This window comes from Trachurus trachurus (genome assembly GCF_905171665.1).
Source record: "Trachurus trachurus genome assembly, chromosome: 21".
Taxonomy (NCBI): Eukaryota; Metazoa; Chordata; class Actinopteri; order Carangiformes; family Carangidae; genus Trachurus; species Trachurus trachurus.
This window is the reverse complement of record NC_139899.1, coordinates 31,796,827-31,811,093: the sequence shown is the minus strand read 5'-3', so window position 1 is coordinate 31,811,093 and position 14,267 is coordinate 31,796,827. Positions and strand designations below refer to the sequence as shown.

The window sequence follows — 14,267 nt, the reverse complement described above, 5'->3', positions numbered from 1 at the left end:
GACACACTAACAACAACACAGCAACAAGAATCAAAGCATGTCCACTGCTCAGAGACATTCGTCTCCCAGCGTCTCCAACCAAGGAGGAAATAAGAGACAGAAACCAGGCGGCACCATCAGGTCTCTGTCTGGTCAGATATTGATGATCAATAATCAGCTCAGTCTCTCTGAGATCCTGGTCTTGTCCTGATGAGATGTGTTGTTGTGTTGAGGAGACAGTAAATCACAGCGTGACATCCAGATGTCCTCACTGTCCAGAGGCCTGGAGCTGTCAATCAGAAGACAGTGAGTGTAGTGAACAGTGTAATAATCAGTGTTTGTGGCTGAAGGTGTGTGTGGTCAAACAGCTGTTTTCAGACTGTGTGTGTGCTGACTCCAGATCAGATGAAGCCACAAAGTGGCTCCTTAATGAAAGTCTCCAGCAGCTGGAGCTTCACTTCCTGTCTGAGTCCATGTGCTCTGAGCTGAGCCTGCTTCTCTCTGCTCTACAGTTTCTCTGCTTCCTCTGGACTCTGACTTCAAGTCCAGTCAAAATGTGTGGACAGGTTTGATGGAGCTCAGGACTGGTAGGACGGCTGCTTTATTCCACATGATGTGACTGATCTCAGTGAGTCAGTGTGTTGCAGCTGATCTGTGTGAAGAGCAGAGAAGAACAGAGTCATTGATGATGAGATCGTGATCCGTCCTGTCACTGTGATCAGATGGTTTCTATTAGAGCTCCTTCATCCACTCACTGCTGCTGTGGCTCCTGTGGAAACCTGCTCACAGCCTCATTCTTCAGCTTCCTGTGGAGTTTTCTTCAAACAAACACAAGTTGTGTTCACACTCAGTGTTTCTCACTAAACTCACTTTGTGTTTCACTGAGCTCTCAAAATCTTACCAAGAATATGTGTCTTATTTCTAGTCAAAATGTCATTTCTAGTCAAAATAAATCTAATTATACTTAAAATAAGACTCATCACATTTAAAAAGTAGCTTGTTTTTAGACACTTTTTAATTTTTTCAAGCAAATTTTCCACTTTAAATAAGTAGAAAAATCTGACAGTTATTACAAGCACAAAAAACTTGCTTTCACTGGCAGATTTTTCTACTTATTTCATGTGTAAATTAGTTTGAAACAAGTGAAAATGATCTAAAAACAAGTTGATTTTAGGTGATGAGTCTTATTTAAAGTGGAAAGAGATGAGTTTTGACTAGAAATGAGACATTTTGACAAGAAATAAGACAAATATTCTTAGAAAGATTTTGAGTTTTTGCAGTGCATGCACTCTTCTTCTTTCCTGGTGCATTGTGGGATATCTGGGCTGGTCAGCTCCACCTGTTGTGTCTCCATCTTCTTTGCTGTGACGTGTGTTTGTGCAGCTTGAGAGTCAGAGAGTGAAAGTGTGTGTCTCACACTGCAGTGACATCACATGGAGAAAAGACATGATGAAGTGTTTCCTCCTGGTCTCCTCCTGCTCTGTATCATCACTAGATAAAGACTCCAGCTCCTTCTTCTCTGTGCTCAGTGTTCATCCATACATACCAGCCTCCATGTGAACACAGTGATAAAACAGTGTGTGTGTGAGAGCCATGTAATGTCCATGTGTGCATGCTGACAGAGAAGGTGCTGCTCTGACCCCCTCCTCCTTTCAGGGTGGAGCCTGCTGGAGTCCCATGGTTGACACCAGGTCTGAGGAAGTGTAAGTCTGTTTTTACTTTGATTCATGGAAACGAGGGATGCACATGTTGAACCGTTTAACCGTTAACCGATAACAAGAACTTTGACCGATTAATACTATCTTTTTTTTTATTAGCTCCTTGTCGTCAACTCATGGGGGCGTGTCGACACGTGCAGATTTCCACGTGCCTTCAGTCATATCTTGCGGTAAAAAGTTCCACAGGAGGACTGACAGTATGTGCAGCAGCCCCCGTGAAGGAAGATCAGACCATAAATGTAGCTACACAGACATAGATGTGAATCACCTGTAACAACGGCGCTGAAAAAAAATGAAATAACTAAATAAAAGAGGAGGCTGATGCAGCTCTCCTGCAGCTCCACAGAGGAGCTCTGCTGCTCCTTCAGTCTGGTGTTTGGCTGCACTTTGTAACTAAAACTGTTCTACATTGGACGATCTAACCTCCATATGAGTGATCAGCAGTCACAGCGCACGTGTGTATTTAAAGCAGAACTATGCAGGATTTCGGCTGTAATTATTGTGGCTCAGAGTCACTGTGATGGTAGAGTGACCTATTATGAGGTGAATGGGGTCTAGGCCAATGCGCTCACCCCCCCCACTGGTTGAAAACCGCACTTGCAAGATCAGTCCTCCGTCTCGGTGTAAATCTCATCAATGGATAAAACTATCGCGAGAAACTGCCTTACGGCAGTACGAGATAAGAACGCAGATGACGTCATGCATGTCATGAATCGTGATTGGCTTGAGTTCGGAAAGTCGGAGGAAACCATGGAAACATGTTTGTACTGATGAAGTTCGGCTTGTGGCTAACACGGAGCTAATGCTAACAGACACACACACACCATGGATCTTTTATAAGATAATGTAATACATCATGACACACACACACACGACTTCGCGTTTTGGAACCTTTATTCATGTGTGTGTGTATGTCTGTGTCTTTGTGTCTTTGTCTGTGTGTGGCCGTATTAGCGTTAGCTCCGTGTTAGCATTAGCTCCCTGTTAGCGTTAGCTCCGTGTTAGCATTAGCTCCGTGCTTAGCAAACACCGCTCTCTACCTTCAGCAGTAAACACAAGCACGTGTAGGGAGGGGGTGGAGGAGGTGGGGCGGCGAGTTTTTTTTTTTACGACAGTGACATGTGCCTCCCAGAACTGTGGGGGAGCCCCGGAGAGGGAAAAAAAGAGAAACCAACGAAGGAGCGAGCTATTTCCGGCCAAGTTGCATAGTTCTGCTTTAAAGGGATAGTTCAACATTTTGGCAAATTGGCCCATTGCCATAATCCCTATAGTCATAGCAGTAGGTTCGTTACCTTTAATTGTTGGTGCAAGCTGTTTTTAGAACGGCGGAGCAGAGCCGTGAGCTGCTCAGAGCTACGCTACGGAGGCTCATTATGGGATTTCTTGGTTTCCCTCATCAAACTCATCAAATACACAATCCAACAACTCCACAACGCTCTGGTGGACAAGTTGTGAGCTGCACATTCACCACGCTATGAGATAATAACACAACGTTACCAGACAGAGTTGTTGTAGCGGGAAATACAGAGACTGCTTGATGAAAAACTGTCCCTGAGGGCAACGCGCATCAGAGGTTTTGCATGAATTTCCATCTAAAACAACTCTGTGTGGTAACGTTGTGTTATTATCTCATAGCGTGGTGAATGTGCAGGTCACAACTTGTCCACCAGAGCGTTGTGGAGTTGTTGGATTGTGTATTTGATGAGTTTGATGAGGGAAACCAAGAAATCCCATAATGAGCCTCCGTAGCGTAGCTCTGAGCAGCTCACGGCTCTGCTCCGCCGTTCTAAAAAACTGCTTGCACTGACAATTAAAGGTAACGAACCTACTGCTATGACTATAGGGATTATGGCAATGGGCCAAAATGTTGAACTGTCCCTTTAATGGCAAAAAAATATATATATTGGAGCGTCGTAATCTTATCGGTTAACGGTTAATAATCGGTTAACGAGCGTCGGTTATCGGTCAGAAAAAAATTTCAAAATGTGCATCCCTACTGGAAACAAAGCAGCACATTCAACCATCTTCACACTGTCACATCACTGACCTCATGAGTCTTCATCAAACTGTCAATAACTGATCACATGATCAATAACTGCAGCTGTGTCTTGTTCTCTCCATCAGATTCCTGTCCACTCACAATCGACACAAACACAGTGAACACAAACATCAAACTGTCTGACAACAACAGGAAGGCGACATGGGTGAGGGAACATCAGTCATATCCTGATCATCCAGACAGATTTGACCATCGACCTCAGCTGCTGTGTTCAACTGGTCTGACTGGTCGCTGCTACTGGGAGGTCGAGAGGAGAGGAACCGTTTTTATATCAGTGAGTTACAGAGGAATCAGCAGGAAAGGAAACAGTAGAGACTGTTGGTTTGGAGGGAACGATCAGTCCTGGAGTCTGTACTGCTCTGATGGTGGTTACAGAGTCTATCACAATAACAGACCGACACCTATCTCCTCCTCCTCCTCCTCCTCCTCCTCCTCCTCCTCCTCCTCCTCCTCCTCTGTCTCTAACAGAGTAGCAGTGTATGTGGACTGTCCTGCTGGCTCTCTGTCCTTCTACAGAGTCTCCTCTGACTCACTGATCCGCCTCTACACCTTCAACACCACCTTCACTCAACCTCTCTATCCTGGGTTTATACTCTGCTGGTCTGGTTCGTCAGTGAGTCTGTGTTGAGTGAAGCAGAGTCTCCTCCTGTCACAGAAACCTTCTCTCTGTTGAACAGACAGTTCAGTCTCTACACGTCTGTCTCGTCTTCACAGGACAGAGATGAACACAGTTTAATAATGACCTCATCAGCGTCATGGCAACAGAAAAATCACTGGGACCTGAAAAACAAGAAGAAGTTTATGAGAATCACTGAGCACTGAATCACTTAATCCATGAATGTAAATAATCTGATGTGAAATAAACAAAAACGTGATTTAATAAAGAACCAGTAAATAAATGAATTAATAAACAAACATTTACATGTCGACATTTATTACTGGATTTATTTTGAAATTCATTTCCTGGCAGATTTTAATTAATTCATCAAGTTTTGACTAAAATGTCTCAAACGTCTTATTCTGAAATTGTTCACTGCTGCCAATGTGTGACTTTACTTTGTAGAATGTTTATCAGTTGTTTTTCTCTAGTTGTTAAAGGGATAGTTCACCCAAAATTCAAATTTCACTCATTATCTACTCACCCTCATGTCGACTAAGAGCTGGGAGAAGTTTCAGAGTCCTCCGTGGCTTCTCTGAGTTACGGGGGGGTCCGCGCAGCAGTATTTGTCCATATAATGGTTGTCAATGGATACCACTTTTCTTCGTCCAAAAAGACACACCAAAAAGCATCCAAATACCTCCATACCGCTCGTCTGTAATGTCCCTCTTGTATTGAAGCGACATGAGAAATTGTTCCAAAAAAAATGAAATAAGTCTATATTTTAAGCTTGTTTGTAGCAGAAGCTCCCAGTGTCTCAGTTCACTGCTCTTCCTGTGTCGCGGAACAATTTCTCATGTCGGCCGGCTACCTAAAGCACCAGAAAAGAGACCAAGATGGATCACTGCAATCCGGAGAAAACGGCTGGGCTCCTGGCAATGACACCTGGATTTGCAGTTCACATTTCGTGTCAGGTAACTTTAAATGATGTTGTATTTTTGGGCAAAATCATTTCATTACATGTATTGGCCAACGTTTCCCCAGTAAAACTCTGAACGCTAGCGTCTTTCATTTAGCTATATCATAAAAAATGTTGCGGAAAACTGCAACATTGTAGCCTATGATACAAAACATCCGTTAAGACCACAAACGGTAAGTAAAAAGCAACAGCAAATCAACCTCTTTTTTTCATTTCCCCAGTTTAGCTCTGAACGCTAGCGCCTTTCATTTAGCTACTACATCATAAAAATGTAGACCCTGTTTCCATCATTGTATGATAAAAACATCCGTTACAAGACCACAAACGGGCAGTAAAAAGCAACAGCAAATCAACATCAGAAAAGCAAATTGATCCGCTGTTTACATTTTAATCTCATTTTATAAGCGGCTGTTATCACGTTGGCTGGTTCTGCTCCGTGATCTTGTGACCTCGGGTCTCCAGCTGCTCTCGGTCCCGGAGACAGAGCGGTGGCCGATGGTTTGATCCGACAATCGGAGTTAAACGGCACCGCAGACGGGACAGTGTGTGGAAAACACAGATCGAGGCTGCATGTGTGTCTGCTCTACTATATGGTTGATTTTAGAAATGTAGCCTAATCCTGCCAAGTAGACCCCGTTTCCATCAAATATAAGGGTAATCTGATAATAACGTGTTTTTTTCTAACCAACTCACTCAGTATTCTGTGTGGAGGAATACTGGGTGAGCTGGTTAGTTCCATAAACGGGAGGTTAGGGTTATGGTTATAGGGTGTTAGGGCGAGTTGAAGTAATAAGACGTATTTGAGCATTTTATTTTTTCAAAAAGTAACGCAATAATTAGGCTACCTCTCCTGGTAATTAGTTATAGTAGTTAGTAGTTATAAGTTTACTTACCTAACTGGCGGTCAACTTGGCTGTGGCATCATTCCCAGGTCAGCTCGAGGTAAACTGAACTCTTCAATCGCTCTGTTCGTAGCTAGCAGAGAGGTGAGTCATTGTTGCTAAGCTAACTGCTAAGCTAAAGAAGTTATACTCAACCTAACTGAGTAAAAATGAAAAACAACCAGGAACCGGAAATGAGACGATACGGACCCAAAAACTCTGGTACCGATCCAGGAGTCTCTGAGGACAACGTCTACAAGTCTGAACCGAGAAAAGACGATCGTTCTGATGGAGGATTTACTTTGCTAGCTAGCTATGCTATCTACCGTTCCGTCGTAAAGCGGGAGTCCCGTCCTGTCGCCTAGCAACCATTTCAACCGTCACTGTTCAAAAAAAAAAAAAACTACTCCAGTAGGTTTTTTCAGTCTGTTGTGGTTTGAACTGTACAGTTGTTAAAATGAAATGAGCTGAAACATTAGACATTTCAAAGTATCTTCGGGAACTGCCCATTGGTTCGACCTCCCGTTACTCCGACAAAATCAACCACAAGTCAGACCAATAGGAGGTCGAACCAATGGGTGGTCCCGTTAGTTCAAACTGTCATCGCTACTTTGTGACAAGCTCTTCCATTGATAGGAGCATGTAGCTTTCTCTCTCTCTCTCTCTCTCTCTCTCTCTCTGTGTGTGTGAGAGAGAGCAAAATAACGAGAATTACTGAAAGAGAGAGAGCTCTCAGAAACACACAGAAACGCACATCACACAACGCCAGATCATGTCAGATCGCGCACAACCATCATAAATGCTGATCAAGATGTGTAAACTGATAATCAAAGCCCCCCCTCCCAGAGTACAGAGTAAAAGAAATACACTTTTTTTTCTCTCCCCCCCTCTGCTCGATCATGGCTGAACCAGGCTTGAGCTCACTTCACGGGCGCGAGGCTGCTGCAGCCGCCGCTCCTGCTGACAGCAGACTGAGAGAAAAAAAAAGAAGTAAATTTCGCTTTGGTTGGGTTCAGGCAATGAAGAAAGGAGTTGGTTAAAGCAGATATCAGCTTCACGGCCGTTTCGGCTAATGCTGCGTTCAAGGCAGGCTTTTGAAACCGTAAGTTACAGCTTCAAGTCACAACTACGACTTGGTAGCGTTCCAGGTAACCCGTAGCTCGTGTTTTTACCATCCTGTTGTCTGTGAAAGTTCCCTATAACGGCCACTCGTAACTTCCGACCCGTGAACTCGTACCAGATCGAACTGGTATGACTTCACAGGAAGGAAAAACACAAAGTACGAGTTTCTTTGAACGCACCATGAGTTAGCAGCCCCCGCCCTTGTCAGGCATCAATTGGTCCTCGTGCTACGTTACCACATTCACGCGCATCCCTTGGCTGCACACACAGCCCTTCATGCCGTTCTCTCTCCTCATTGGATAACACTTGTATCCCACAAGGAAAATTTTCTCCTCGGGTTACAGCAGAGCAGAGTGACGGAGAGACTCGTGTTTAGGCTGAAATACTTCATGTAAGTGATTGCTGACGGAAAATAGGACTATTTAGGACTTATATTAACAAGAACATTCCACTGATATCTGCTTTAAGTTTAGTAAAAACACCAGGTAGAGGCTAGACAGGCTGGAAGCATAATGAGCGTTATATGTTATTAATATGAAGTGCTTGTTTTGCACATGATCCGTTTGATCCCAGAAAGGAAAAAAGGATCAATGCGCAGCCTCCGTTTCCTTTCTGATTGCGTCCGTCTGTCTGTTCGGAGTGGGAGGGAGTGAGAGAGAACCCAATCCACCTGTCTGTCTGTAATGTAAGTTTGATTTGATATGAGTGTCAAGGTTTAATTATGGACACTAATGAGCGCGCAGCAGTGCTAATGAGGACCTCCCATTAGTTCGAACTCTCATTCCTCCGATTGTCGGACCAATGGGAGTTCGAACCAATGGGAGGTCGAACTAATGGGAGGTCGGACCAGTGCCATGGACCCGTTAAAATCTACATTATTAGTATTAATTACATGTTTAATATGATTTACATTCAGTACAGCTCATATTTAGAGTGTGGTAATAATTGTCTGTGTGTTTATGGTGAGAAAAGAGTGGTTTATTGTTTGAAAAATGTAATGTTATCACGCAGTATGCAGTGTCTAACTCCGACCAGCAGAGGGCGCGTTCGCTACACGGTGTGTTCAGGAACAAGGAAGTCGCGCGTGAATATGTTCAGTGACTGAGAACACACACTTGAGTCTGAAGTTTCCGTATGTGTGTGTGGCGATCTGTGATGATAAAATACATATTTTTGCTCTTTGCAGAACAAAATAAAAGACATTCAAATTAAATGTGTAGTGGAGGGCAGCTTCACTCTGCACCACGCTACATCTCTGACCTTTGTGTAGAGTCTGTGTGAACGCTGCCTGAATCCCTGTAGATCAGCTGTGACACATGGGAAGATGTGCTGGCTGATGAATCCAGGTGGACAGCATGTGATGTAGCAGCAGCAGCTGTGATGAGCCTCTGTCATGAGCCTTCATGGAGCTCACAGGTCGTCAGCATCGATGAAGGAGAAGCTGTTAGTGAAGAAAACTCCAGTCAGACCATGGTGAAGCACACTGATGTTTCCACAAGCTGACCTCCTGCTTTTAACAGCTATTTACTTGACTTTTCTTTAAACACTGTAAAAGCTACAGGACAGATAAATTCATGCCCTGACCCCTTGTGGTTGTTAGGTGGCACTGCGTTACATTGATGATAATATGAACAGGTGAGTGTTAAATGTTCACTGTTTCAGGTCTCATCAGATAATCCATCATTTATTATAATTTAAAAACACAAGTGTGTGATTTATTTCAAAACTACAAGAAAATATGACACCATTGATGTCACAATCAAGAAATTAATAAACAATTAAAAATGGTGCCTTTTTGGTTTTTGGAAATTCCTGTTATTGTTATTTTATTTTGAAACCAGAAACCAAATTCATGAAGATGTATCTGGTTTTTAATTCTAAACCAAAGACTAGAGACAAAACTATGTGATCAATGTCTTTTTTGTTCTAAAAGAGTTTGAAGTTTTGCTGATTAAACCTCTCGTTTTTGATTTGGCAGAGACAGGAAGAACTCCAGCAGAACCACGGCACAGTGGTTTTCAACAATGAAGCAAAACGTTATCTATTAAACACTGATCTGCTAAATCCCAATAAGCACAGAATGACTGATGAGTTTATCAATACAATGTTCAGCATGAGCCTATATCCAAAAACCACTGGACCCAGCAGAATCACAGCCCATTGTGCCGCCTTAACGGGATAGTTCACCCAAAATTCAAATTTCACTCATTATCTACTCCCCCTCATGTGGACTAAGGGCTGGGAGAAGTTTCAGAGTCCTCCGTGGCTTCTCTGAGTTACAGCGGTGGCTCCGTGCAGCACTGCATGTCCATATGACGGTTGCGAACAGAGCTCACTTTTCTTCGTCCAAAAAGACACACCAAAAAACATCCAAATACCTCCATGCTGCTCGTCTGTAATGTCCCTCTTGTATTGAAGCCCCAACATGAGGAATTGTTCTGATTTTTTTTTAAATAAGTCTATATTTTAAGCTTGTTTGTAGCGGAAGCTCCCAGTGTTGCTCTGCCGGAATCTTGCGCAATTTGCGGAGCCGTGAACTGGGTGTCAATCCAAATCACGCGAGATTTGGACGGACACAGGAAGAGCAGTGCTGGGAGCTTCCACTACAAACAAGCTTAAAACATATACTTATTTAATTTTTTTTCGGAACAACAACATGTCATAACTAAATCCTTAAAGTATACCTGCAGCTGTCCCAGCCAAAGCTCTCTCTGATCCTGTCACCTCACTAACCTCACTAACACCGTCTGTTACTGTGGTTGTTTTGTTACTGTCTCATTTATGGTTGTCTAGTATCACTGTTTTTACTTTTAGTGTCTCTGTCCTTACATAACTTGTTGTATGTCACTGTACGTCAAACTAACTGTCATTTTGTGGTATGTCATTGCATTATGTTGGCTTATTGTCTCTATTCTTTCTTCTTTTGTGTCACTGTTGTTGTATGTGCTTTTATTGTTTATATTTTAATGTTATTCTCCCCCTCTCCCTTGCCCCTTAGGAGGTCTTTCACCTCCTACCAGGCCATTGCCTTAATAAGAATGTATTCTTAGCAATTCTTGCCTGGTAAAATAAAGGTTTACTACTACTACTACTTACTACAATTTCTCATGTCGGGGCTTCAATACAAGACGGACATTACAGACGAGCAGCATGGAGGTATTTGGATGTTTTTTGGTGTGTCTTTTTGGACCAAGAAAAGTGGTGTCCATTCATAACCATTATATGGATAAATACTGCTGCACGGAGCCCCGATGTAACTCAGAGAAGCCACGGAGGACTCTGAAACTTCTCCCAGCTTTTAGTCGACATGAGGGTGAGTAGATAATGAGTGAAATTTGAATTTTGGGTGAACTATCCCTATAACGGACCACATATTCACCAATGAGACAGAAAACAAGCCAGTGAGTGGACTATGAATCTCTGAGCTCAGTGACACCTACCAGTTGTTACAGTTGATGGCAGCGTAGCGGTTCAGTGCTTTCTCATGCGTCGTCGTGTAGTTTCACAGAGGACAAGGACCGTCACTGTCAGACTCCCATCAGACTTTATTTACATCTGCTAATGAAAAGAGGAGAAATAATCTCTGCATCAGGCTTCACAGTCCCAGCTCAGGATAACACACACACACACACACACACACACACACACACACACTGGAACAAAATAAACTTCACAACACTCTCTGCCTGTTCAACAGTCACGCTGCTAGGATTAGCCACAAGCTAACACGAAGCTATCAAAGTTAAAAGTGAAAAGCTTTTCCGTATCAATGAACTTGTCATGTATCTCACTCAGCATCATCACAGAACATCAGCAGTTGTTGTCTGGAGCAGATCTTCACATGTATGATCAATAAAGTCACCTTTAACCCTCAAATAGAAAGTTATATTAACGGAGCTCAGTACAAGTCAACCTACCAAGAGGCTCCGACAGCAGACTGTTGCCTAGAAACGGGTCAACCCGCCAAGTCTGCAGGGGCTCGTTAGTGCGGCGTTTCAAAATAAGAGCTTCTAACTCATAGATCATAATAAATAAATAAAGGAGTGAACGACTTCATATTGTAACAGGCAGATAAATAATAATAATAAACTAAGTGTAGTGCAGCTTCCATAATAACAGAATTACAGTTAGTGGAATTACTAACTCCTTAACTCTGTTACAGCAGCAAGTACAAGACAAAGCAGCCAGATAAATAAATAAAACACATTACAGCAGAGTGAGGACAGAGGAAAGCATCAATGTGTTTAGGAATGACTTGTAAACAGTTTATAATGAAAACGACATTGACAATGTATATGGAACATTTTAAAAATATTCACATCATTATTAAACAAAAAGTGTCCAGTGAAACAACAAAGCAGCAAACTAAAGTAGCCTATATAGATGAACCATGAATCATGAAGGGATTAGGAAACGCCTGTCAAAAGACAAATACACTCTACAGAGAATTTATTAAACAAAGAACTAAAGAGGCAGAAAATAAATGTAAGTCTCAGAATAAGTGAACCAATAGAAAAGAAAACTATAAGACAATATTTAATAACACCAAAACCAACACTAAAGGAATATGGGATATATAAAATGTTATTATCAAAAATGGCTCAACACAATGAAGTTCCCCTCAGTATTCCATTCAGAGTGTCACAGGATATGAAGCTATATGGACCAGGAAAGACTGGGCTCGTAATAGGAGGGTTAGGTGAGTGATAAACACAATGAGGAAACAAAGTCACAAGCTAGTTAGTTAACATATGCTTTATGAAAAATAAAGATAAAATGAAAATTCAGCACAATAACTGACTTCATGTTCCACAGTTTCTTTCTTTTTGTTCTTCACAAATGACAAATCAAATTGTTCTCTATCACATATGGGAAATGTCCACATGAGAGAAAATAATAATAACAAAAATGAGTTTTAATTAATGTTGTTTGAAAGTCTTTGTGGAACAGAGACAAGACTGTTACAACATAGTCATAACGCTCTTCTCTTTATGGCCATACTCACATCACATAATCACACAATTAAACACACTAGTACTGTAATACAATAGTGTAATAATAGAAAACATTTTATTAACTGTGCAGGTTTTAGTTCTACAACCTATCAAATGGAATATTTATTTTTACACATTTTAAAACAACCATAAATTATTTGAGCTTTTTCTGCCATGAAATGTGATGATTTTAGCTGTTTTCCATGAATTACAATACTTTTTGTTTTACTTTTAACCATGAAATATGATTCATTTTGTTTAATCTCTTTTTAACCATTAAACAAATCCTTTAAGTTATCAACTGTGAAACAGTAAAAACACAAATCAAACACTTCAGTTTTTAAATTCACAACATTGCTTTTGCTAGAACATATTTAGCAGGTTCTCCGTCTATAATGCACATTATCAGTGCAAGAAATACACACACACCAACACAACACAATGAGTTCAGAATCCACACAATATATCATAGCTCATAACACGTTGTCAATGCCTTTAATCTTCCTTTAATGCACAACAATAGTAACTGTAGGTCATGTTCATGTTTCTGTGGGGACGATAAGAGCTTTCTGCTGCCTAAAATAAATTAATTTTGAGGTCAACAAACAATATTATTATATTATATATTCAAATAATTAGAGCCAATCATCCACTGGGTTACAGTAACATTAAAAAGGACGACATGGATGATGGTTCACAGCTTTAATCAATGTTTTGTAAGTGTTGGAGGAAAACGTGGCAGAAAAACTCCCTGATCCATTTCCATGTGAGGACTGCAATGATCTCTGATAGGAAGCCCAGCTCCATGTTCCTCACAGCCGCTGAAGAAAATGAAATAGTGGATATTGTTCACTAAAGATTGTAAAAATGTGAAGCAGTGAAACGTCTCTGAAGAATGACACTCCAGGTCATTTTCTTCTTCTTTACAGAGTTCTTCTCACTCTTTACCTCAAAGCAAATCCTCTGTTGATGTGACCATTACCCATAATCCTGTGCCTTTCCTCCTTTGCTCTGTGATGCAGGTGCAGGTTTATGACAGTAGGGGGCGCTGACGTCACATGAGGCAGAATCTCACCTGAACCTGTTGAACTACACCACACAAAGCTCTGACGTCAGGACGTTGTCGCTCTGCAGCAGCTCAGAAACGGTCAAAATGGCCGCCAGCTGTTTGTCACTGTGAACTGTTGATTACACAACAAACACACACAAACACATGAGTGTCACATTAAGATTATATTAAACCACTGTGTGTGTGTGTGTGTGTGTGTTTGTCAGATACTTCAGGTGAGGTCAGCAACACCTTCTCACTCACCTGTGACCTCACCTGGTCATTCATAGTGAGTGTTAGCGTCATTAAAATAGGAGCAAGTCAAACCTCAAACGGTGGAAAATGAGAAAATAGTGATGGAAGTATGACAGACAGGTAGCAAGATGGCGTCAGTGACTCACTGCAAAAACTCAACATCTCACCAAGAATCCTATGTGTTTTGTTTCTAGTCAAAACTAATCTCATCATACTTAAAATAAGACTCATCATATTAAAAGTAGCTTGTTTTTAGACACTTTTTACATCTTTCAAGCATATTTTCACTTGAAATAAGTAGAAAAATCTGAAAGTGGCACAAAAAACTTGCTTTCACTGGCAGATTTTTCAACTTATTTCAAGTGACAAATTGTTTGAAACAAATGAAAATTATCTAAAAACAAGTTAATTTTTAGATGATGAGTCTTATTTAAAGTGGAAAGAGATTAGTTTTGACTAGAAATGAGACATTTTGACAAGTAATAAGACAAATATTCTTGGAAAGATTTTGAGTTTTTGCACTGACAACTGAGCTCTCCCCCTGCGACTTGAAAAAACAAACAAAATACAAACGCTTTTTACTCTGTTTTATAGTTGCTTACCTCCTCTAGTTGTTTTTAACCGCTCATAGGAT

The 14,267-nt window shown here is 41.4% G+C and overlaps 2 protein-coding genes across 2 annotated transcripts in view; both read left to right on the top strand.

Moving 5' to 3' along the window:
• Positions 1 to 4,384, top strand: part of LOC311004120 (protein NLRC3-like) — a gene marked incomplete at both ends in the record, with an annotated part of 29,249 nt that extends 24,865 nt beyond the window's left edge. The window contains 2 exons of the mRNA XM_083996068.1: positions 1,636 to 1,682; positions 3,822 to 4,384. Coding sequence (XP_083852194.1) covers positions 1,636 to 1,682; positions 3,822 to 4,384 — 610 coding nt within the window. The remainder of the gene's footprint in view (positions 1 to 1,635; positions 1,683 to 3,821) is intronic.
• The window catches only part of LOC311004858 (NLR family CARD domain-containing protein 3-like), a gene marked incomplete at its 3' end in the record, with an annotated part of 170,770 nt that overhangs the window by 109,802 nt on the left and 46,701 nt on the right, over positions 1 to 14,267 (top strand). The window lies entirely within an intron of this gene.